This window comes from Callorhinchus milii, unplaced genomic scaffold (genome assembly GCF_018977255.1).
Source record: "Callorhinchus milii isolate IMCB2004 unplaced genomic scaffold, IMCB_Cmil_1.0 Scaffold1, whole genome shotgun sequence".
Taxonomy (NCBI): domain Eukaryota; kingdom Metazoa; phylum Chordata; class Chondrichthyes; order Chimaeriformes; family Callorhinchidae; genus Callorhinchus; species Callorhinchus milii.
This window is the reverse complement of record NW_024704742.1, coordinates 28,347,620-28,374,270: the sequence shown is the minus strand read 5'-3', so window position 1 is coordinate 28,374,270 and position 26,651 is coordinate 28,347,620. Positions and strand designations below refer to the sequence as shown.

Below are 26,651 nucleotides of genomic sequence, written 5' to 3'. Positions count from 1 at the left end.
GTTATGGTCAGTGGATGCACGAGGTAAACAGAAATTCTATTAACCTGTAATGGCATCTCTCTTCAATATAAACATTAAAGTTACTAAAATTTATCTGCAGAGCTTACTGTACTAATTATTCCACAATTCTCCTTACTGGTTTCCCCAGTTCCACCATACACAAAATTCAACTAATTCAGAACTCCTCTGCCTGGATTCACACCCGCACAACACTCCTACGCCCATCACACCAGTCCTCGCCAGTCTCCACTGGCTCCCAATTACTGAATGGATTGACTTCAAGCTCCTCTCACTCATTTTCAAATTACTTCATGTCTTCATACCTCCCTACCTATCCGATTTGCTTACCCCCCACTCGATCACCCGCTGCCTCTGCTTGGCCGGCTCCAGCCTCCTGCTTGTCCCTTGTTAACTCTGCTCCACCATCGGTGGTCGTGCCTTCAGCTACTACCCCTGAAACTCTGGAACTCTCTCCTTCAACCCCTCCACCTTGCCCCTTCCCTAAACACTTTCAAATCCTACCTAAAGAGCTTCCTGTTTGATCATGCTTACATGGTCCCCTTCTCTAGCACAATTTCCCTCGTGAAGGCATTATATAAAATGCAAGTTGTCGTTATTAATGTTTCTATAATATTTGTGTGTCAAAAGGTGTCAGCTTTAAGACGTCCTCTGACGTTAAAAAGTGCTATATCAAAAGCAAAGATTATTGTTTTTTTAATTGTTAATTACACTTTACATCGACTTAGTGCATTGCCATAAGATTACTCTCGTGCCCTGGCCAACAATAAAATATACTATTCGCTTCATGGCTGTTTGTGGGACATCATCGTGCACAGATTGGCTGCCACATTCACCCACAAAATACAGTCACTGCTCCTTACAGTATATTCTCGCAAGCATTTTGGGACATCATTTTGACATGAAAGACGCTATATCAAATTAATTATTATTAATATTGCAGCATTTCTCACATTCCGCTTCTCAACAACTGACTCTGATTTATGTATGTGGCTGTGTTGCAAAGCCACTGAACAGAGCGGATGGAGTTTCATCCCGTTTGCTTCACTCAGTCTGGGTGACAAGGCAAGGTAAAGGCAGGTGTCGAAATTCTCATTTAATTCCTTCACAATCCTGTCATTCGTGTGCGACCTCAGGCTGTGCTATCACAGCTCCAGTTTAGTTGTAGAAGTATTATCATGGAAACAGCAAAGTGTCCGTGTGGTGCGTTGCTCTGGGCCATGATTCAGACAGCAGCTGGACTGAAGTACTTTGGAGGCAGGGCAGCCAGCGAGCCTTGTGCATGAACCCATGAGAGATTGGAATCTCTCAGTTGGCAGATAAGGTAAGCGTGCAGCAATTAATTAAGCAGTAAAATCATTAGAAGAGTGACCACACGCAAATTCAGGGCACTTCACATCCAAATCCAGACAGCACGTGACTCTTAAATGTCTTTGTATTACTCAGATGGCTCAGCGGGTACCACATGATGACAGGCACTAAAGAAGAAAGACCAGTGAGGTCTCTGGTTCAAAGATTGGTGTTGCCAGATTTAGCTGATCTCAACAGGGGAAGGAAATTTAGCCAGGGTTCCCACAATTTATCATCGTCCAGTGGCCTCTGTTGGGACGTAATATACACTAGTATATGGGAAGTATATTGGCAACACAGAACTCTAAAATTAATAATAATTGTAAAACTAATTTACTATTTGATTTAGCAACTTTCGTGTCAAGAGGACCTCGCAAAACACCTCACAGAATTTATTATAAAGTGAATTAACTATATTTTGTAGGGGAACACAGCATCTAATTTGCACACAGCAATATTCCACAAACAGCCGTGAAGTAAATGATCAATTTCATCTTGGGGATTATTGTGCTGGACCAATGGAGAAACGCCCTTCACTTTTTGAATAATGCCATGGGATCTTCAATGTCCACCTGAACAGGCAGATAGGACCTCAGTTTAATGTCTCTTCCAAAGGACGGCAAAGTCCCAACGTGGGACTTGAACCCATGACCTTCTGACTCAGAGGTGAAAATGTTACTATCTGAGTCAAGCTGACAACTAAATTCCATCTAGTCTTTACCTATTAATATTGTAAAAGATATTATTATTATCTCTAAGACCATTCAATCTTAAATTTTACAACTGCAGAGAACTGTGAAAAATTCTTAAATCTAGCCTTAATTTGTGATGCAGTCTATTTTTCAGAAAAAAAAGGATCCAAATGAAGTATTATTTTAAAATGTAATTTGAAATTTGGTATGTTGGTGAAATTCAAGAAAAGGAAGAGGGAAGGAGACTATGGAAAAATGCAGGAAAGAGGGAAAGGAATGGAGGAATACAGGAAACAGGGAAGGGAACAGAGAAAGAAATACAGGAAAGCAGGAAGGAAGTGAAGGGAGAAATACAAAATTAAAGCTTCAGAAACTGAAGTGAGTTGGAATTCAAGGCTCAGAGTTACATTCTTAGTCTCCAACCAAGAATTTCCAAAGCCTTGAAGCTTCAAAACAGCACTGAAAGACATATAGCTTTCCTGCAAAATGTTATTGTCCCTTTACAGAGACACGCCTGAACTCAATACAAAAATAAAAAGTACTGCAGGAAACATTAATGGGTTTATCTTGCATCTTTGCATTATGCAGCCTTTCACATAAAGACTCCAGTCCTGATGGTGGTGGTGTGTGTTTGTGGGGTTGGGGGGAGTTTGAATCTTACATCTAGTAGATTAATCAAAGTCACATCACGTTTAAAATACAAAAAAAACTATAGTGAATGATACATATGTGGAACTTTCAGTTGTTTGAACATGATGTCAGACTTCCATCACCAAAAAAATCATATTACCACCTGGTGTGTACCACTGCAACTGTCCTTGTGTGTTTTATTCTGACTGTATTGGTGTGGGTTTAGGGTCTGTTACTGTTTGGAGGTTTTGTTGATACCGCACAATATGCCACTAGAATTTGTTACCAGGGTCATCCATGATCTACTCAGAAAGATTCACTCTCTAAACCAATGCAATATAGAAGGTATAAACTGTATGTAGTTCACCACAAGACCAATGCAATGAGCTTTAGATAAGATGTTGTCATTAAAAAAGAAATGCAATACAACAAGTCACAGTAAGAGGAAATAAGGATATTTAAGTGCTGCAGTCATTTTGATACAAATTGGGGTAATGATGGGAAGTTTCCTTACTCCACACACCATTGTTTACCCAGCAGTAAGCAGGAACCCGGTTGTTAGTTGATCAGTGGATCACTTTTCTGGGGGTAATGATTCCTTCAAAAAACTTTTTTTGAATTGGTCACTTCAACCAACGATTGTTTGTGGGACACTACTGTGTGCAATTGGCTGCCGCTTTTTGCCCACAAAAGGTACAGTCAATTCACTTTACTTTATATTCTGTGAAGCGCTTTGAGATGTCTCGAAGACATGATAAGGCGCTATATCAAATGCAAGGATTATTATTATGATTTACCTTTAAATAGCCAAGTACACAGTGAGGAACAACATAAATAAGATTTTGAACAAAGGTTTCAGAAATGAACCTAAGGAAACATAGCAAGCACAAGATTTAATGCAATCATAAGCAACACATGTATCCATAACATAACATAACTTGTAGGAGCAGGAGTAGGCCATTCAGCCCTCCGAGCCTGCCCCGCCATTCAATCATGGCTGATCTTCTAATCTAACTCCAGCTAATAACCTAACCTTGCCTTATCCCCATATCCCTTAATCCCTTTTGCAATAAGAAATATATCTATCTCAGTCTTGAATATGTTCAAGGACTGAGCGTCAACAGCCCTTTGGGGTAACGAGTTCCATACATTCACCACCCTTTGAGTGAACAAGTTCTTCCTCAACTGAGTGCGAAAGTGCTGGCCTCTGATTTTAAGGTTGTGATCCCTGGTTTTAGTTTCTCCAACCAGGGGAAACAATCTCCCACTATCTACTCTATCATGCCCTTTGATGATCTTATAGATTTCTATAAGATACCCTCTAATTCTTCTATATTCTAGAGAATATAGGCCCAAATTGGTCAACCTATCCTCGTAACTCATCCCCTTCATCCCTGGTAATAACCTAATAAATCTACCCTGCACCCCCTCCAAGGCAAGTACATCCTTTCTTAAATAAGGAGACCAAAACTGTGGTCTCACCAGGGCCCTATACAGTTGCAGCAAGACTTCCCCACTCTTATACTCTAATCCTTTCATAATGAATGCTAACATACCGTTCGCCTTCCTAATTGCTGCTGCACCTGCAGACTAACTTTCTGTGATTGGTGTACAAAGACACCCAAGTCCCTCTGGATGCTAACATATTCCAATCTCTCCCCTTCTAAAAAATAATCCCCTCTACTGTTTTTGCTACCTAGGTGGATGACTTCGCACTTCCCTACATTATACTTCATCTGCCACCTACCTGCCCCATCACCTAACCTATCTATGTCTCGCTGCATTTTTTTAATGTCATCCTCTGTGTTGACACTTCCTCCTAGTTTCGTGTCATCCGTGAATTTAGATATATTAACTTCAATGTCCTCATCTAGATGGTTGATGTAGATGGTAAATAGCTGAGGCCCAAGGACTGATCCTTGTGGCACTCCACTATTCACATCCCTCCAATCTGAAAAGGACCCGTTTATCCCTATTCTTTGTTTCCTACCCGTTAACCATTCCCCAATCCACGTTAATATGCTCCCCCCAATTCCATGGGCCCCTATCTTTTGGACTAACCTTTTATATAATGACAGTCAATTCTTGACTTTTTCTAATGCCAAAGTTCTTTACAGAAAGTAAGTTCAGGCAAGAACAAGAGCTTTTGCAATCATAACCAACACATATGTCCATTACCGGACTTCACTCTTCACTTTCTCTGGTTTACAGAAGTTTTTCCTGCCACAAACCAACAATTTGTTCTACCTTCAAAATCAATTTACTTTGTTCCAATGAATGGTTATGGCTGTTCAAGCTGATAATTCATCCGCTCTCACATTAACAGTATGCTCAAGAGAATCAGGTGCTTTGAAAACATAAGAGCTGAGCAGTAGATTCGAGGAAAAATAAGGCAAGATAGAAAGGAGAGCGGCTGACAATTACAATATTTTCTTATACTTAACTGGTCGCAGAAAGGAGGGCGAGGCAAGACTGTAGAGGGATTTAAAACTGAGAACTCAATCCTCTGGGGGATGGGGAACCAGTGGAGACGGGCTCAAAGAGCCTATAAACAATATCAATTTAAATTATTTCAGGTGCCTGGTCTCAACTATCCTTCCCGTTAACCTATTCTAGTTGTAATTACCCTCTGGGTAAAGAAATATTTACTGGTGTCTGTCCTAAAATTGTCCTTAGCTTCTCAAAACCTATAATCCTCGTATTCTATTCTCTCAGTCCAGCCTAAAGCATTGTTTTCAGTTCACTTTCTCAGTCACATTTCAAATTTTATACACGTGTATAAGAGCTCTCCATTCACCTGCAAAACAAGAAGTCACTCCCCTTTACAGTATATCTTCTGAAGCACTTCTGGGAGTCCTCCTGATATGAAAGGAGTCATATTAAATGTAAGGATTATTATTATTATCTCCTCTAAGATGTTTCCTTTCAAGACTAAAGACTTCTAGCTTGCCTAATTCTTTTAACATTGGGATCATCCTCACTGCTCTCCTATGCCTCTAGTTTCTTGGTAGCCCCCAATTCCCGGTGACCAGAACTGGCCCAGTTTTGACTGCCCCCACCCTTTGTAACTCCATCCCACAGTCCCTTCACCTCATCCCCTCCCTTGCCTCCTTCATTGCCTGTCTCATGATCTTCATCTTCAACCATGCCTTTGGTCACCCTCCTATCCCCACTCCCCCTCTCCTCCACCCCTCCTGATCCCAACCTCCATCTTGCGTACACATCCTTGACTGCCCAGCACTTTGGAACATCCTTCGGATGTGAAAGGTGTTATACAAATTTGTTGTTGTTGTTCTACACAACCCATTCTAAGTTCAAGTCTCAGTGCAGACTGAGCAAAGCATCATACAGCTTGACGATTAAGTCCGTGGTTCTCAACTCAAATGATTTGTAAATTTAGCCAGCATCCGGTTTGCCTTCTTTATTGTTTTCTCCCAATGTCTTGACATGGTGAATAGTGAGCCAACTCACACCTCTAGATCTCTTGGGAAGTTCTATCCTCTCCATGGATTTATGTTTTCTTTTCTTGCCTCCTATATTCAGTCATATATATTTATCTGTATTAAACTTCATTTGCCAGTCATCTGTTCACAATCATATCCTAACAAACTCTTTGCTACCTCCTCCGATTCCACAGTTTCTCACAACTTGGTGTCATCTGCAAATATAACTACCTTGCAGTGGGTCTATGAAACCAGATCATTAATGTGTATTGGGAACAGGAAGGGTCTGACTAAAGACCCTCGAGGTACCTCATTTAATTCCTCCCCACTTCTTCTCCTAGCCAATTTCATGTGGTTCTTTGCTCTGGGATGCTGCCCTGTGTGAGGGGCGCTATATAAATGCAACTTGTTGTAAAATGGAAGTCTAATCGTTTGGATGCCTAGATACACTGTTATGTGGCTTCCCACAGCCAATTTGCGATGTCACTTCCTTAAAAAAGCATATGAGGTTAATCAGTCACAATCTGTACTGGTTATAATAAATAAAAGTAATCATAAAATAATAGTAATTAAAACAATAATAAAACAAAATAAGTTATCATTTATTAGGTTATTTTTATACAGGTAACATTATTTGAAACAAGGAAACTTAGTCAAGTAACTATCCTTTCTTCTTCAATAAAGAAGGATTTTGTGGTGTCTTGTAGTTCAGTGGTTAGAGCATTTGCCTCGCAAGCGAGAAACCTGGGTATGATTTCCGGCAGAGTGAAATGTTGGGCAAGTTTCCTTACTCCACACACCTCTGTTTGCCCAGCAGTAAATAGGAACCCAGTTGTTAGTTGCTTTTCCGGGGGTAATAAATCCTTGAAAAAATAAAAAACAATAAATTGGTCATTCAATCCATAACTGTTTGTGGGACACTGCTGCCGTGTTTCGCCCACAAAATACACAGTCAATTCACTTTACAGTATATTCTGTGAAGGGCCTTGAGATGTCTCGAAGTCGTGATAAGGTGCTATATCAAATGCAAGGATTATTATTATTATTTAATAAGAAAAGGGAAGAATAGAAGGATAATTACCTATGTAAATGAATCATTTAGGTCTGAGATGAGTTTTAAAGATATTTTAAATCATAAACTGTCGTCACGTGTGTGGGAACTCCTGCCTCCATGGGTCAACTGGTTTGCTAAAACGCGAAAAATCCCTCAATATTTAGTAATTGGAGTCAGCAAACACTGGTAAAATCTATTTTAGGATTGACAAAGACATTGATAAACTGGTAACTTTGGGGTAACCATTGGCAATTGGGCCTTCAACCTCTCTGCCCCCCACCATTGAAACTCTATCCCACAGTCCCTTTGCCTTGCTCCCTCCCTTGCCTCCTTCAAGGCACATCTCAAGACTCTTCTTTGACTGCGTCTTCAGTCATCCTCCTACCCTTACCCTTCCTGCTCTCCACCTCTCCTGATCCCAACCCCCTGCTCGGGTCCAAATCCCTAACTGGCCAGTGCCTTGGGATGTCCTCCCAATGGGAAAGCAGCTAAACAAATGTAATTTATTGTTGTTGTTGCTGTTGTGTTAAGCGTTTCTCGAAGTAGAGGGAAATGCAAGGAACATGTCCAGATATCCAGGCACATGTTGGCAGTAAAGCATACAGACTACTGATATTAAAATGAAACTTTTTTCAGAGCAGGTACCAGGATTTCAAGCCCCAATCCAGCCATTGAGCTATAAAGAGAGCAGTTGAATCCTTTGTGCCAGGAAACATTTGATCATAAATTAAACAGGAGTAATTCTTATTACTTAGAATTTGGTGCTTCATTCAGTGTGGAGAGCCTGGAAAATAGTTCCAAAGGCAATAATGTGATGAGAATAGGAAAAGCAGGATCCTGTAACAGTGTTGCTTGAGAATATTTATCAGTGTATCAGGAGGTTTGTTTGGGATTATTAAACACTGAAATATTTAGTATGAGTAATAAAACACACTTTAAATGCATCTTAAGAAAGGCAAACTTTAAAAGCTAATATTTATGCAAGTATAAATGCTAAAGAGGTAAAAGAAGCCTCAAATACAATGCTTAAATGATCTAAAAAATGTTAAAAACCAAATGTAACTTGAGATACATACAGCATGTGAATGTTTCATGCTTTGCTTATGTAATTATTGGTTTCATAAGAACTTGAATAAATTCATAATCTGCATTGAAAAAATAAAATCACTAATAATGGGCTATTAGTAGGGGCCATGACATAGAACCTGAGTTATTGAGATATACACAGCATTGCAATATATAATAGGTGATGTGATAATTGTCACTTGGGATAAAGTTAGGCAGTATCACACGAAGCAGCACTGACAACAATGGTGGGGGCTGACTTTATGCCAAAACCATTGTGCGAAGTGAAGGAGATAAACGGGGCTCTCATTAGAAACCATTCAATAATCAAAGACTCAGCCGGACTACAGTTTTTGGCAATGTGACAATTATCACCTCTGATAATCACATCAAATATTGCAATTTCCGTCCCCTTAGGGATATATAGGATAGGAAAAACCCAATCCATTATGCTTATCCCAAAGTTAAAACAAAATAGAGATAATCTTACACTGACTTCTCTCTTACATCATTCAAATGAATTGTTTTCCAAAATTTAATACATTGCCAATTTATTGTTCAGTGAAAACAAACGACAAAATGGCTAAGATGAGTAAAACAGGCCAGAAAAAAGGAACAAAATTGAAATAAAAGAGAAAACAGGTAAAGAGGTCGGTTGGTCAGAAATAAATCTCTTATTCACACGTAGAAATCAACTACCCATTTTCATAATGCATTGATTTAAACCGTTTCAATTAAAAGTGATGAGCCTAATTGTATACGAAGAATGTCCCAGATACAGTATGTAATTCAGAAGAATTTACTTTAAAATAAATATAATTTATATTCCTTTTTCAGAGTGAACCTTTGCACTCATTAGCATGAGGCATGAGAGAGAACATTTTTTTCCCCCACTTCTATCATCCAATATCGGCAGGTGGAGTCCTGTAGCTCAGTATTTAGAGGACTCGCTTCACAAGCAAGAGACCTGGGTTCAATTCCCGAGCATCGCAAAATGTTGGGCAAGTTTCCTTACTACACACGCCGCTGTTTACCGAGCGGTAAGTAGGAAACCGGATGTTAGTCGATTGGTGGATCACTTTTCCGGGGGTAACAATTGCTTCCAGAAAAAAAATGGTCACTCAATCCACAACTGTGTGTGGGACACTGCTATGGCAATTGGCTGCCACGTTTCGATCTCTCAAAGCGCTTCACAGAATATCCTGTAAAGTGAATTGACTGTATATTTTGTAGGTGAAACGCGGCAGCCAACAGCAGTGTCCCACACAGTCATAGATTGAACTGTAGCATAAGGGAACTTGAGGCAGCGCAGAAGGTGCAAGTAGGATAAGATGTTATTAAAACACCTGCAGTTTGTTACAGCAAGCATCAAATGTCCATCTTCCCCATCAGGTTCCACTTAAATTACAATCTAAGGGTTGATAATCCAGTGAGGGAAGAACTCACCTCAGTAAAGGCCACGACTGAAACACGACATATTTTACAATACAGACTGGGAATACAACGTTACTCTTTCATACAAGCATTTTCTTCTGGCTATGTTTATCTTTGCCATAGTCTCTTCAGGAAAGAACCACCAAAATAAATATTTACTGTTAAAACAAGTTACATCATCAGAATATGATACATCATCAGAATGTGATACATTAAACATGGGGTGATATTGTTACCCATAGGTAACTCCCCAACAGTGAAAGAAGGTGTACCTGGTGTTCAAAGGAAAAGATGTTGTCTTTACACCAAAGCCTATAATCGAATGTAATGGGATCCTTAAGATACCTCAACCCATCTGTGCGCCATTAAAATTTCGGAGATGTCTTCAGAGAAATAGACCCTGGATTTTGGTATCACATGACATCGTAGGTAGAGTTCCAGAGGAAGGATATTATTGCCCTTGAGAGGGTACAGTGAGAAGGAACACAGATGATTCAGAGTATTTGGAATTTAAGTTATGCCAAAAGGTTAAAACGTTGGCCCTGTTTCCTTTAGAAGAGGAGACTCTGAGGTGACCTAATTAAAGTTTTGGAGATCATGAAATGGAATTGACAAAGTTGAGGCAGGCAAATTACTCCCTGTGATGAAGGGTTCAAATACCAGGGCACAAGTACCAGGCCACAGAAGTTAAACATTAGTAATAGGAGTAGGAAAGGAAGTGAAGTGGAACTTTTCACCCATAGAATAATAGACTAATGGAATAGGTTACCAGGCTGGACCACTGAAGTAAGCTATTTAAATGAATTCATGAGGGAATTAAATACATTTTCTGATGAAAGAAGGCAATGAAGAATGCGGTCAAAAGACAAGTAAAAGGGTTGATTTAATAGTTTATTCCTGTTCGTAAACCTCAGGTGTATGTTCTTATCATTTCAGAGCTTGGGTTACTTTCACAGTCTAATGTATGGTTACACTTGCCCCAACTCTCAGACGGTTACATCATGAACTCTCAAGAATAATAAAATATGTTGTTACTCTGGTTAGGAAACACAAATTGGTCTGTACAGTTCTAGTTGCAACAACATAAGTGTACTTTTAGGGCCCAGTAGGTAGTGCAAAAGAGAACAATGAGGATGTGTTAGAAGTGTTAGAAGGACAATTACATAAATTCAGGCTCTTCAGTCTTTAAAAGAAGCATTTTAGAGGGGATCTTTGGAGTAGATGATAAATGATATTGAGGAAGAAACTCAAACAATACTTTCACATACCTCAAAGCAACAGGACAAGTGAATGTACTGTAGTTTCAGTAATGCAAAGGGCAGTTTAGGACAGAAATCAGGCCTTATTTCTTGGCACAAAGAGTGTGGAACAGATTACCAGGAAGGATGGTGGAGGCTGAATGTTGGACTGTTTTATGCTGCAATAGGAAATTTGAAGGGTGGATTTTCTTGAAGGATAAGCTCATAAAGTTCTTCTTCATTCTAACCTCTCTTGTGGTGCTTTATAGCTTCGAAATGAAGCATTTTTTTAGTAGAGCGCAACTCGTCCTTGGTGTATTCCCAAGAGAGTGGATTTTCGCTATCAAATTACTTTGAAATCAGAATCCCTCCAGAGGTTGATGGGCATGATGGGGATATACAGAGCTACTGTGGTTGTTTTCTGAACAAGCACCAGTGAGTCTTTGAATCCATAAGGTATTGACTACTCAAGTGCTTTGGAAAATGTCTGAATGTTTCTTATGAATGATCATTTGAAAAACTCTTTGGAAAATACATTAATTTCATTACAAATCACCTATGTGTGATATATTATATATTTTGCTCGGGTAATGCAAAAACAATGATATTGGCTTTGCTACATTAATTTTATAATAAATGGTATGACGGCATTGTGCAAGTACTTAGGGGACTCACAGCACACATGGTTTTATGGTTTCTAGCCTGTTATTTGTAAAAAGGGTCCAATATTTGATTAGTTGTTTGGAACAGTCAGCTTAAGTGAGTTTGTTAACAAAGTAGTTTGAGTTGTGAGGGCTGAACTTTCATATAACTGACATGGATTTGAATCCTAACCTTCAAAAACATCTCATTCTGATCAGCTGGGGGACTGACACTTGGAAACCCTTGTTGTGCTTAAGAATCCCCAGTTCAAACTAGAGAACTCATAATTTTATCTTTGTGCATTCTGGAAGACCCTCCTCTTCGACCATGCCTTTGATCACCCTCCTTCCCTCCTGCCGAATCCTCCCTCCCCAATCCCGACCCCCAGCTCGGGTACAAAACACTGACTGTCTGGCGCCTTGGGACGTCCTCCCAATGTGAAAGGAGCTATGCAAATGTAATTTTGTTGTTGTAATATATAGTCATTGTAATTTCAGCATTATCACTATGCACGATATGATTGTTCTTGGCATTTTAAAATTCTGGGAAGTTGACAGGGATCAGTCACTGCATTATAAGTAAAGTGTCTGTACTAGGAATCGGGCAATGGTATTAAGCAATCATTAAGGTTAGACATCCTTGGTATGTTAATAGTAATCATCACACCAATCACAAATCATGACATGATATTAGTTCAAAACATTTTTTTGATCAGCTGGGTGACTGGCATGTGGAAACCTATCATTCTGCTTAAGAGTTTCCAAACAACAAATATATGTCACTTACTCATGGAAATTTCCCTGTGTCTGGAATGGAATATGCACAGGAACAGATTGACAGCCACCAAGGCTTGGTGACCCTAGCGGGGTACTGCTAGAATTTGACCAGCTAAAACTTAATTGAGAGTATTCAGATACACATCTGTACCCATTGAGCAATGCTCAACATAATTGCTATTATAAAGTCAACCACTTTCAAACCTGACTTCCACACAGGTACCATTTTTTTTTTAAAAGGCACTAAAAATTAAATGTTATTGTGAGGATATAAAAGAGCAGAGCAGAAAAACACAGTTTTTGGAATTACTTCCCAAGCACCGACAGACTCTTCATAAAATCGAAGCATCATTTCATTAAGTCCCGTGGCTTATTTGCTCATATCACTATTCCTATATCCCACTGAATTCAATATGGGAAAGAAATCTCACCAACCCCACCCCCATAATAACTGATGGCAAAATATGCATGCAGAGCAAAAGTTAAACATACCTGCATTAATGTCCAAAAGTTGCTTTTTCTTCTGCTGTCTTTCCTTCTCACTTTTCTGTCTGAATATCTTAGCTTTCAGCATCTTCTCTTCAGCCTCCCTGTGCTTCTGGTTTTCTTTAACAGCTTGCTGTAATTAAAGAAACTAATAAGAACACTACCGATAAAAAAGCATTAGGCATAATGGTGCAATAATTCATCAAACATTTAATTCCCAATCTGAATGAGTTTTATTTACATATATCCTGCACCTGAACTGCAAACACAGCTTCTCTTTAAGGGTAAGTGAACTGTGCTGTGACCCTATTCCCACTCCTAATGTGCATGCTCTTGCCTACAGCTAGCTCTTTAAAGGACCAGTGGTTGTTGATTTGGGAATGAGACTTACAAAGGCACATGCTTCATACAACCAGAAAATTGGGGCATTTGTCAAACTTTGGTTCTGAGGAAAGAAAAATACGAGGTGATAATTACTGCCATGCGGAAATATTTCTTAAAACTACGCTCACTTTCACCCCCATCACATCAAGGCCTGAAATTCCATCTAGTTTCCGCATGTAAAAATATTTTATCTTCAACTTGAAGATCAGGAGAACTGTCAAGGGTTCGTCAATCTGGTTTTAAGTACTCTTAAAAAACTACAGAAATAAAGAATTTTGCACTATTTTGTGCAATCATAAATTTATCAGAAAAAATTAATTTCTCTAAGACTGTGTAGAACTTCAGGTCAACAGCTTGTTACCTTTTCTACATTGTTGGTGCTGTTTAGGTGGTTTGTATGCAGGCAAAACTGGTAAGAAGCTTGTGCAACTTAATGATTTGCATGTACAGAACAACTCAAAACTGGACAGTATTATTACCCATTTTGGGGGTTTATCATTTTATGTCAACCATGTTATTTATCTCAGAGATATTTCTTTGAAACCTAAATTATTTCCAACAATGTTGATTCTTCTTCTTCCCTCCAATAAAACACACTAATAGACTTCACTTTGCTACCCATAACCTTTAATTACAGCCATAAGAAACATGCCTGTCATAGTTTGTCAAAGTCTAGGAAATATGTAAAGAATTGCTGTCTACTGCCATTGACTTCACATGAACTCTGTCAAAGTCAATAAATAATTGTCAAATTCCAGTAAAATATTTTAATAATTGTTGGGGTGAGCCTCTGACTCTGTTAACACTAGCATTAATGTAGTGGTGATTTTTAGGAGATTCTTACAGATTCTTGCTAAAGTAGGAAGGAAGGGAAAGTGTCCTGCAGGCAAGTTATAGTTGGCTTATCATCATAGGCTATGTGACTGCTCTGCTGTTCTTGCCATAGTGCTGGACCTTAACTCTCGATAAAAATAACATGAATCATATCTGCTGGGGAAATAACATTGGGTGTTATAGAAAATAAGTTGAGTCTGGGAGGAAGATTGCTGTGCTGTGGAGGGGTACAGGCCAGCACTGAACATTGCAGACAAAGTGATGGATGAATACTTTACTCCATTTGTTTGGTAACTTTCAGGAATCGGGGAGTTCATTCTGAGTTTGAAACCACTGGTAAGAATGGAACCAAATAGCCTGTGAAAGGAGCTGCAATGATGGAACCAAAGGCCTTTTCGGTGTTCCATACTTTGCTTGCATTGTTTATATTATTAAGAAAGCTCATGCTCCTCATCACTATTGGCATCAAAGTCTATCTGAGGTGAGTGATGAAATACTTCAGGTTGCTTGGCAAGCTGCAGAGAAACCTATCTCTTGTTCTTGGACTCAGTGCAGTCTGAAGCCATGCAGGGCAGTGGATTTAATAAGAATTATCTACTCATCATAAGACATTGTAGCGATAGGGTTAGGCTGCCAGTCTGTTACAAGATTATGACCAGAGTAAAACCACAAATTGTTAGCACTTTAGCCAGACATTCATATTAAGAGACAGATACAAAAGCTGCTACAAACACACCTGAATACCTTCAACAAATCCAACAAATCCAAAGTCTCCACAGATATCAATACCAACATGCCACACATTTCCTCTGCCTGTAGAATTTCTGCCCCAACACCATCAATACACTGAACCCTGTTTCTTGTACGCACAAGTTGGAACATATTGAAAAACTGCCTGCCTGGTCAACCATGGTAGTAAATTTGCACTGGTAAGATTTTTTAATTGAGTTTCTTTGAGTTTGGCTGGTATTCCATTGTTGCGGTTCTGAAGAACAGTGATCATAGTCGAATCTATCAATGCAACCAGGCTTGAAACCAAGCAAAGTGAGTGCCTCATTGGAGGTGGTTCTCACAGTTATTGGCTGACCTATTTATTGTAGACCTGTAAACTGTGAGAGGGCTGTAAGAATTGAGAACCCAGCATTTTTGGCTTTGCAATGTGAAGAAGATACTGCTTTGAACATCAACCCATAGACATTTTCTTTGACCTCCCACAATAGTAATGCTACCAGCACATAAAATAGAGTACAAACTGTTCAACTTTGCGTTACCAGGGTCATGGCCATTGAGGCCATGGCTCCAGATCATACTCCAAGTTACCATGGCAGGGAGGACATATTTCTAGTTAGATCACCTGACCTCATCTTAACCAGTACAGAAAGAACAAAACCACGTACTATAGGTCAGTTTTCCCATGGTTATTTCACAATGTCAGTACTACTTGACTGTGGATCAACCAATAAGTTCCTGGTGTAAAGACTGCCATTGCCAGTGGAAAGATCAATTTCCGTGATATTTCTTTCTGACTCTCACAGCTCTTACTAAATATGCCTGGACTGTGATATCCGCTGGGCTCTGGATTACTGCTGAGAAGTTAGTGTGACCAATGTAACTCAACTTCTTCTGAGGAATCTCTTATGTGGGCCGCAACTCCCCCCTCACTTATTCTGCCACAGATGTTAAGCCTTTCTTTGTTCAGATTCCAATACCTCATGTTCACATCCTCTCTCCTGCTCCTTTTTCTGGCTGCCTTTCTGCTGCATGTAGTCTCTGTTTAGAGGCTTTGCCAATCATTTCATGCTTCAGACTTCAGTGTTTTCTGATCAGTCTGGTTCTTGCTTGCTTCTCATTTCATCTCCCTGGTCAATTGAACGATTTTTTTCCCTGTAGTGGCAGCGGTCAGTTTTTTAATCTTCAAAAGTTCAGTCCTTGGTTGTTGAGCTGCCACTCTTAACATGTCAGCAATTATAGTTCGCCAATCTGAATCATGCATTCTCAATTCACAGTCTCTTGCTCCAGGCATAAGACAGTGACACCAGCTACTGCCCCTCAAAGATCATTGATCACCTTATAATCTTTAGAATTTAATTTCAAAACTAAATGACTTACAGGCATACCACTCAGATTAAAATGTGATCAAATATTGCAATGACAATTGAACTCTTAAAATATATTTAAAAGAAAAATAGATAGATACTAGGGGCAGGGAATCTTCTCACCCGGCTCCTGTAGGATAGGATTGTCTTAGCTGGCTAAGCAGACAGGATGCTTAATAGACAGTACTTCCAATATCATACCTATGCAATTTTATCTGGTTAAACACCAGCAATACCCCAACGTACACTCTGGAATCCCCAACCCTTGGCTCTGGCCAACCTGGACCTAATATTAAGCAGGATGCTGTAAGCAGAATGTATCCCTCCGGGGAGAGGGTGTCCATTCCATTCCAAACTCAAGAATTTCCACGAGCAGATGGTTTGTCAAATACCAGCTGACCATAAAAATGGATAGATAGACCTATTAAAAGGAATGGGATAGGGCAGGTTTTGAGATTAAAATATCCTTCAAAATGAAATAAGCTGGTGTAACAGACTCGATGGGCTGACTGACTTCCTTTTGTTCTCATTTTCCTATGTTTCTAAACTCAGTGATTCAATGTTCAATTTGCAGTTAAAACAAATCAGTTTCGGCGGGGGCTTAGATACCTCCAACAAAGATGACTGTTATTTATAAACCTCATGCTTTTCTAAGAGATAGATTTCAGGGCAACTTGCCACAATTCCCTCACTTTAGAAAACATTCACCAGTCAATTGTTCAAAGGTCGTCTGTCTCTGTTTCCCTTTTGCCTGAAATGTTAATGTTAAAATCTACAGGACAGACAGCGACTGAAATCCAAAACACACAACTCCCCTCAGCTACATGTTGCCAATTAATCTACATTGATTAAGAACAGATACAACACACCACAGTCCAACCTTTGTTTTAAAATTCAAGCAAATTTTGCACTGTTCCAAGATTCTTTGACTTCTCTCTTTAAATACAAACACACTGAATACACAAACACACACATCTGCTCTCTGCCCTGGAGGGACATGATGATAAAGCCTTGGATAGAGAAGAGCAAATTTGATCTTGTCCTTCAACAGCAAGGACATCAACATCGACAATTTAACATCAAGCATTTTCTTAAACAAGACCAGCGTTTTGACCTCAGACACTTTGACAGCACAATGGGTCAGTATAACTGCTTGCTTACATGAGTCCATACACTGAAATGTTCGTCTTAAAATCTACATGACAGACTGTAATCCAAAACACACTCTCCTTTTCTAGACATTGGAAGTTCGGAGCATTTATTATACAATCCACTGTATTATTATCAGCAAATTTAACAACCCCCTGTCCTAAATTTTGATGGGCAATTTTAAGACAGAATAAAAGAGTTGACAACTTCAATGGCAACTTCAATGACACTGTCTGGCATTTTTTTCTGAAGTTTAGAAACCAGTGCAAAATCAAGCAGGACTGGAGGGTTTGCTACACTTCTGCCCACTGATATAATGAACGATAGGGCTTTGGATCAAAGGTGACTTGAATACTTGTGTAAGCGCCAAGACCATTGGTATTATAGGTATTCATGTGTGATGACAAAAAAAGGGTCCCCATCCAGAGGCAAAAGTGCTACCAACTGAGCCACAGCAACACCTAATCTTTGCATCTTGCCACCCTCTCACATCAAATAGCATTTGCATAGAAAGCTGACTGCCGATCAGTGGCGATGGGTATCGCTGTTATCGCTTTGTCTTTCCCGTTTGAACTCTATCTAGATACTCTTTATCCATGTACCAATGTACCAGCACTCTATCAGATAATTAACCAGCTTGTGGGTCTCACAGTTTCAGCTGATCAGTTGCCACATTCAGTGCCAGATACAGTCGATATTCTAACTGCTGCACAAGATAGACTGCTACCTGAGGTAAGGAGGAATTTAAGCTTGCTTCAGAAAAGAACTGCTAAATAGTCCTGCCACTTACAACATCTACAGCATCGGATCTAGCATGCCAAAGCTGGGAACATCAAAAACAACTAAATCATTTTGTTGGGAGGATTGTCTAAAATATGTCTGAAATTCAAATGTGCTTTGAAAAAATAATCTCTCTTATTTGCTAGTTGTAAATCCTTCTGGAATCTATTTTATTACATTGTTACAAATCCCAATCTCTCCTTACACAAAACATCACAAATAGTTTCTGCCCTGTGAAGAAGAGACACAGGGAATATTTAGTGAACTGTTGTCATATTTGTGTAACAGGTCTTTTATAGTTAATATTTTCACTTCATAGCTGTGTGTGGAACAATGCTGTGCACAAATTGGCTGCTGAGTTCACCTACAATGCACAAATTCACTCACTCTACATTGCATGTGAAAAGCACCAGATAGAATTCAATTATCATTATTTTGCAGTTATTAAAAAAAGATTCTTTAAATGCAACTCAAATTACACAACTCTTAAACCTTATTAACACAAATAAATGGGCAAGAGATTCAATCTTTCATTTCACATAACTGCTTTTTTTAGCATTAATGAAATAATTTTCAATTATTGTCCTGATGATGTATAATAATTTAGCCCTGAGCATACCTCAATTTTTTTTATGAGCTGAGAGAAAATTCTATCCAAAGATGTTGCTTGAAAAAAATCTTTTCGAAACCTCAATAATTTGTCAGATGTAAAACATTTTGTAACATTATCTCAATCTGGTCTCATGCTCCAATGCATAATGCTCCAAACTTTTGAGTTTTTTTTGTACAAACAATTCTCAGCTCATAAAGTCATAAAAGAGGTTCTGATAAAGAAGTCCGCTTTATCCAATTTAATTTTGTGTTTCCAAAATACCAATTTTGCAAATCCACATCACCAATGCCTTTTTTTTAATGAATTCAGTATCCTGATCTCTACCACCCATCCCGATAATCTATTCAAGCTGTTAGTTCTCTTCCTAGAGAATCTGTCATAGAACTCCCATTCAAAACCCTGAACCTGTGCCCAGTGTGCCTTTGTGTATCTTCAAATATTATTGTGGAATTTCTTGGTCAGTTCAAATTACTTTGGCAACCTCACTTATTTTGTATAGGGAGATTCTCCTGGTGTGCTAGCCAACAATCCACCAAATTAAATTGGTCATTCACTTCAAGACTGTTTACGGGACATTTCTGTGCACAAATTTGGTGCCGCATTTGCCCACAAACCACTCCCCTTTACAGTATATCCTGTGAGGCACATTGGGACGTCATTCAGATGTGAAAGGTGCTATACCAAATGTAAGGATCATTACTTTCTTCCCAAATTCCTCCATCTCAAACCATCATCTTTGCATTCAAAACCCGTAGAAAAAGCCAGATGTGTCTTTGGTCATCTACCACACCATCTTGGTCTCTCATGCCATTATGTCAGCATATTGAGATGTTTTCCTACACGAAAGGCATTAGGCACATAACTGTAAGTGCTGTCTGTTGTGTCTCTGCAGAGACTATAGAAATTTAAATCAAGAAGGTAAGGAAGGAAACATCATATTTTAAGTCACCTTGTGGACTCAGCTTTAGAATTGCAAGCCAGTATCTTTTCATAAACAATGTTGTAAGATACTTCTTCATTGAACCTGTGTGATAATTTGACAATTTTTTTTTACAACTTCACTTTTACATCCCTGCACCCTTGTGGACAGTTCTTTGTTGGTTTAAAGATTTTTTTTTAAATACGCACAACTCCCCAACTAGCCCCCGACTTTCCAGACAACACTGATGACACATTTCTAAGCCTCTTTTATCACCAACATATCATTAAAATTAATTAATTCCTCAGGGCTGCTGCAGTCTGAATTTATCCGTCTGAATAGCTCTTTAAAGTAAATTGACGTCATAAGGCGCAATATCAAATGCAAGGATTATTATTATTATTAACATCTGAAGCTTTGTACAACACGATAGAAACATTATACATACAAAATTACATTTTTAAAGTGCCTTTTACATCGAGAAGATATCCCAAGGTGTTGAACAGTCAGGGATTAGGTCCCAAGTGGGGGTGCGGGGGGGTTGTTGGGATCAGAGAGGGTGAAGGTCAGAGAGGGTAGGAGGGTGGCTGAAGGCACGGTTGAAGACAAGGGTCTTGAGGCGTGCCTTGAAGGAGGAAAGGGAGGGAGCAAGGTGGAGGGAATGTGGGATGGAGTTCCAGAGGATGGGGTTAGAGAGACTGAAGGCCCAACCGTTGATGCTGGGCGGACCCAGCGGGGGACATGGAGCAGGCCTGGGACTGCTGAGCAGACTGTTTGATAAAGGGATAGCAGATTGCAGAGATAGGAGGGGACAAATCCATGGAGGGCCTTGTAGGTGAGGATGAGAATTTTGAACTCGATCCTCTGAGGGATGGGGAGCCAGTGGAGCCAGGCGAGAGTGGGTGTGATGGGGTCACGGAGCCTGGTGCGGGAAAGGACACGAGCTGCAGAGTTCTGGATGAACTGCAGCTTGTGGAGGGAAATATTGGGAAGGCCAACAGGCAGGGCATTGGCATAGTCGAGCCTGGATCTAATGAAGGCATGTATGAGGGTTTCAGCGGCCTTGAGGAGTGAAGCAGTGGCAGAATCAGGCAATATTGCAGAAGTGGGGGAAGGCAAAGTGGATAATGGCATGGATGTGGTGGAGACAGGACAGTTGAGTGTCGAACAAGACAAATAGGTTCCTGACTGGCTTGGTGAGATGGAGTGTGCATCCGTGGATGCTGATGCTATCAGTGCCTGAGGTGCGGAGGTGCTCACGCAAACCAATCAGGAGAACCTGGGTCTTGCTGTCGTTCAATTGTAGAAAGTTGACTCTCATCCAGGAGTATCGACATTTGAAGACATGGGGAGTTGGTGCCTTTCTTCCAGGATTTGTTTTGGTGCTGTCATCTTTAAAGCTTACTGTGAATTTATTTCTTTGGTGAAACTTTAGCAACAAAGGTGAATTTCCCCGAGTCAAAGCAGTTAGTTTTCTTTGCTGTTGAAAAAGTAGGAGATTTGTAACATTCACTTGTGTGAAGTAGACTTTTTTTGATTTTAACAGTGAACCAGCAGTGTGATACTCTGAGAGCTTAGTTGGATGAAGCAGTAATGCATGTCAACATCCAATGCCTTGTTCAGTGGCATAATGATTTATGTCACCTTTCAATGCTAAACTATTCAAATCTGACTGCTCTGACGTTATTAGTTACAACTTTGGCTGTTGAGGTGACAATTGAGAAGCCCAGTGTTAAGGTAACCAAAATACTGTCTCTAACCTAATACGAGTATTAGGTCTCTGGCTCAGTCAAAATAGTATTTCAAAATATGTACCCACGTTTGTGAAACATTGTCCTGTCAGATGTTTGCTTAAACCACAAATACAATTTCTTTAACAATCCTGGTAAAAACAACAACAACTTACATTTATACAGCATCCCTCATGCAGGGTAGCATCCCAGGCACTGAGAAGTCTTTCCAATGTAAAAGGCACAACATCAAATGCAAGGATTATGATTATTATTATTTATTATGTGAAATTAACATGGGGAATCTCTTTTAGACTGAGCACTTACTCCCTGCTCATCTTGAAAAGCTTCAATACTTTAATTATCAAAGTTCTAATAATGCTGCCACCTCTCCTCCATATTTCTTACACAATACTGGTTTACCTTACATTTCTCACAGTGAAATCCTCATCTCATCCTCTTGCCATCCCCTTTGACAGTAAAATGTGCCAAAGTGCTCATTAATAGGTACAACAGTTATTGTTTCTTCCTCTCTTCTATTCACAATAGATATTTGTTCAATCAGTATGAACAATGAAGGAGTGTTAGGATGATTCAAAGAAACAACTTCCACCATACTGAGAGATCTTCAGCTCTACAAAGAACATGCAACATGCAAACAGGCTGTTCAGCTCAACCAGTCTGTGCTGGTATTTATACACCACATGAGTCACCCGCTCACTCCTTACTCCCTCTCATACCCTTATGTTTCCTCCTCCCTCATGTTGTATATCTAGCTTCCTCTTAAATGTATCTATACTGTCTGATTAAACCACTGCTTCAGGCAGCAAGTTCTCATCACCCTCTTTGTGAAGTAGTTCCTCCAAAATGAAAAGACAATGACGGTTACGTCTTATAATCACGTCTTATAAGCGCCCTGTGATGCTACTCTGCATGGAAAGTGCTATATTAGTGCAAGTTGTTGATGTGCAATCATTAAAATACAATTTGCTGCAAGTTTATCAATCTGGTGATAATAAGATAGAATCTGGATGAACACAATATATCATCAGGTCAATGCATATTGATCCATAGACTAATTTTCTACTAATCCAAGTAGCAGACAGCGAAGACAGAAGAATTTCCTTGACCAGTGAAATGAATCACTTTGGTACCTTAATCAGATTCGTACTGCAGGTTGTGAAATAATAGCTGCCTGATGACCATCTGTAGTCTAATTGAAGTCAATGGCCATCTGATAGCATATGCTGAGTGACAATTTAGTCTTGGCAACAGATTTTTCCTCATAATACTTCACTCACACACTCACCAAAGAAAATCAATGGGTGCCAGTCTCATTTTCTAATAATGCATTATGAGCACAGTTCTAGTATACAGTCAGGTTATTTTTTCCAGTGGTTAAGTAGCAGACACAATTATTCATTTAAGCACTTCACCACAACTGGTGCAAAGATTCAGCAGCTGATCTTCGTACCTGCCTACTAATGCATGAAAAATGTCGTATTTACATTAGTTTCAAAGACGTCACTTTGACAATCCCATGTTAAACCTTGTGTTTGCTGAGCAAGGTCTTGTTATTTTTTTGAAAACAGGTTATAAAAGCTAAAGACAGCAGCTGTACAGTGTAAGATACTAATCCTAGCAATTGTTTCAATTCTGGTCTTATTAAAATAATATGTCAGTATAAGCATGGGATGAAAAGTTTGATAGTAAAGAGCAGGTGCTACAACCTGTCATGCTAACCACGGATAGCTTTGACTGATTAACATGATATCCACTGTATTTTCTCATGGTCATTTGGTGCTTTGTTAACTGAAGCTATCTCATAGAATACGTAGTAATGAATATTAAATACCTTAACAATCAGATTGACCCAGTTAATCCTCATTAATTAATGAGTATCTTAGTTTCTGCTGGCAGTACACCTAGTCAAATCTATTCCACATCACAAAGTGCATATACCCACTCCATCCCACCATTGGCGGCTGAGCATTCAGTCACCATGCCCCCACACTTGAGAACTCCCTCCCCAAAGGCATAATAATAATAATCCTTGCATTTGATATATATGTTTCATGTCTTCTAGACATCTCAAAGCACTTCACAGAATATACTGTAAAGTGAATTGACTGTATATTTGTGGGCGAAATGCGGCAGCCAATTGTGCACTGTTCAGTGCCCCACAAACAGTCGTGGATTGAGTGACCAAATTATTATTGTTTATTTCTTAAGGGATTATTATCCCCAGAAAAGTGAGACCTGGGTTCGATTCCCGGCAGGGCGAAACCTTGGGCAAGTTTCTTTACTCCATATGCCTGATAATTATTATTATTATTAAAAGTGATCCACCAATTGACTAACAATTAGGTTCCTAGTTACTGCCAGGTAAACAGAGGGTGTGGAGTAAGGAAACTTGCCCAACAATTCACCCTACTGGGAATAGAACCCAGGTCTCTCACTTGTGAGGCGAGTGCTCTAACCACTGAGCTATAGGACTCCACAAATAATGTTTCATTTGTATATCAAGTGAGTTACTAACAGTTTTAAGAGTTAAGCAACTTGTTTCTTTTCTCATAATGTAAGAAATTCCACAGTTTCAGTGCTTTATGTAACAAAATAGAAAATATTGTAGCACTGTTAAAATTGTAATTAGAGCTAGTAATTGGCTATATGAAAGGCAAGGATTATTATTATAACAAATAAAGTTCTGATTTTTTTAAGACAAAAAATGTGAGCAAGGCCTTTTGTTATTGAATGGCTGCGCATAACAACAACAACAACTTGCATTTATATCCCGCATTCATGCAGAGTAGTGTCTCGGAGTGCTTAACAGTGGCAGAACCTGAAACACCGAGCTGGGGGATGGTGACCGTAAGCACAGTCGAAGAGGAAGGTCTTTAGGTGTGATCTGAAAATGTAGAAGGTGGGGTCAAGGTGGAGATATTGAGTCAAAGAGTTCAAAAGTTTGGGGCAGTAGTGGCTGAAAGCATGGCCGCTGATGCTGGAGCAGAGGAAAGAAGGGACAAACAAGAGGCGGGAGCCAGCTGAGCGGAAGCGGCGGGTGGTGGAATGGGGAGTAAACAGGTCGAAGAGGTAGGAAGGTGACAGGGCATGAAGAGATTTGTACACGACTGTGATGATTTTGAAGCCAATCCATTTTGTGATATGGAGCCAGTGGAACCTGCCAAGGACTGGAGTGATGGAATACAGAATTTAGATCTGGTGAGTATACAAGCATTGGCGTTTTCAATTAATTGGATTTTGTGGATAGTGGAGCTGGGGAGACTGGCAAGGAAGGCATTGGAATAGTTAAGATGGTAGGTGACAAAAGCGTGGATGAGGGTTTTGGCTGTGTTGGGTGTGAGGTATGGTCAAAGGCAGGCAATGTGATGGAGGTCCTAGTTAGTTACCGGATGTGGGGTAAGAAGGACAGCTAAGGATCAAACCTGATGTTTAGGATAGACACAGGTTCAGAAATTCATAGGGAGGTTGAGGAGATCAGAGGCGCAGAAGAGAAGAAGCTGATGGGAGCCAAGGAGAATAGATTTGTCTTGTCGACGTTCAACTGCATGGAAGATTGCACTCATCCAGGCCTTGCTATCTGACAAACAAGCTAACAGAACATCAGTGGACCTGGTAGTGGATGACATTGCTGAGAAGAAGCTTGTAAATAAGGAAAAGAAAGGGGCCAAGGATAGAGCCTTAGGGTACAGGAGGAAAAAACATTTGTGGAGACCAAGTGATGGCGGTTGGTACTTTCAATTGTTAATTGGCATTACTATTATTCTATATACTCTGTAGTAACATTTGACATGCTATACAGCCAAGCGATTAGACTTCATAGAACGTGTTGTCTTTTCTGAAAATGGCACCTGTGCCATGGGATGGGGGTGAATGCAATATAGCTGTCTATTACAAAGGCTATAATTACCCCCATCAAACTGTCTGAACAGTTATCTTCAATGTTCTGAGTGTTTTGGCTGTAAGATTGACGTGTGCAGGAGGAATTGTGTAACACAGAACTCAGCTTCTGGAAGGCTAGCAATGTGAGAGCTGCAGGGTACCCCACATGCTCATTCGTTAATAAAATCCATGTTCCCAGGTCTACGCAAATATAGACAAATCCTTATGAGATGGATGAATTTTCTTTTCTTGAGCATCATTTCCAGTGATTTGTTGAACTTTCTGGATTCTATTGCTTTACAATGTTTTTGCCATATAGACAGAAACAGACGTTTCGCTATTTTACTGTGTGTTTTAATAAGTGAGAACTTGAAAATAAAAGTCAGGGTTCTACAATTCCCTGGAACCCAATCTGTGCTTATAAACTGGCTGTTCTTGTTCTAAACTGGGTAACCTTAACTAAAGTTTCAATGAGGCTTCCTATAATATTCCTTTCACTGCATATGTGGAGTCCTGTAACTCAGTTAGAGTATTCGCCTTGCAAGCGAGACACCTGGGTTCAATTCCAGGCAGGGTGAAACCTTGAGCAAGTTTCCTTACTCCACACACCTAATAATAATCCCTCCAAAACGAAACAATAATAAATTGGTCATTTTCAATCCACGACTATTTGTGGGACACTGCTGTGCGCAATTGGCTGCCGAGTTTCGCCCACAAATATAGAGTCAATTCACTTTACAGTCTATTCTGTGAAGTGCTTTGAGACGTCGAGAAGACTTGAAAAGCGCTATATCAAATGCAAGGATTATTATTATTATTATGCAGATTACCCAAGATGTCAGCTTCCTGTGTCTGCTTAATTAAATTAGAGTGTATGTGCTTAACTTCATATACAGTGTATAGTAAAACCAAATGAAAATGTAAGCGGCACATGACTTGAGCATGTGTATTCATTGTGTGGGAGGCCATTATATTTTCCATGAGATGATCAAAAGATAACTTTCTTCTTAGAGTTGGGAAAACTAATTTCCTTTCAGTATTTGCAGTCTCTGCACTCTTCTGTTCCGACATTTGATGATAACTACCACTGGCATAGACACTGTCCTTACTGGATAGTTTCAACCCACGATACCATATTGTCAGTACTGGTTCTAATGCTAATTCCAGCATCAACATGTTCCAATGGGACTTTCTGATTAATCAACTGAAAAGGATCAGTTGGCATAGAATATCACAGCCCTATCCTTCTTGTGCAGCAATGAATGCGAGTGAAGGGAATCCGATGCCTTGAGACAATTTGCACTTGCAGTCAGGAGAAATGGAAAGACTGATTTACACTTTATTTGAGGTTATAGATTGTAAAAAAGTGAGTGGTTAACACCTAATTCAACCTTCCATGCTAATGGACACATTCG

The 26,651-nt window shown here is 39.6% G+C and overlaps 1 protein-coding gene across 1 annotated transcript in view; it reads right to left on the bottom strand.

Moving 5' to 3' along the window:
* The window catches only part of LOC103181334 (protein diaphanous homolog 1-like), a 924,060-nt gene that overhangs the window by 179,292 nt on the left and 718,117 nt on the right, over positions 1 to 26,651 (bottom strand). The window contains exon 21 of the mRNA XM_042340721.1: positions 12,835 to 12,961. Coding sequence (XP_042196655.1) covers positions 12,835 to 12,961 — 127 coding nt within the window. The remainder of the gene's footprint in view (positions 1 to 12,834; positions 12,962 to 26,651) is intronic.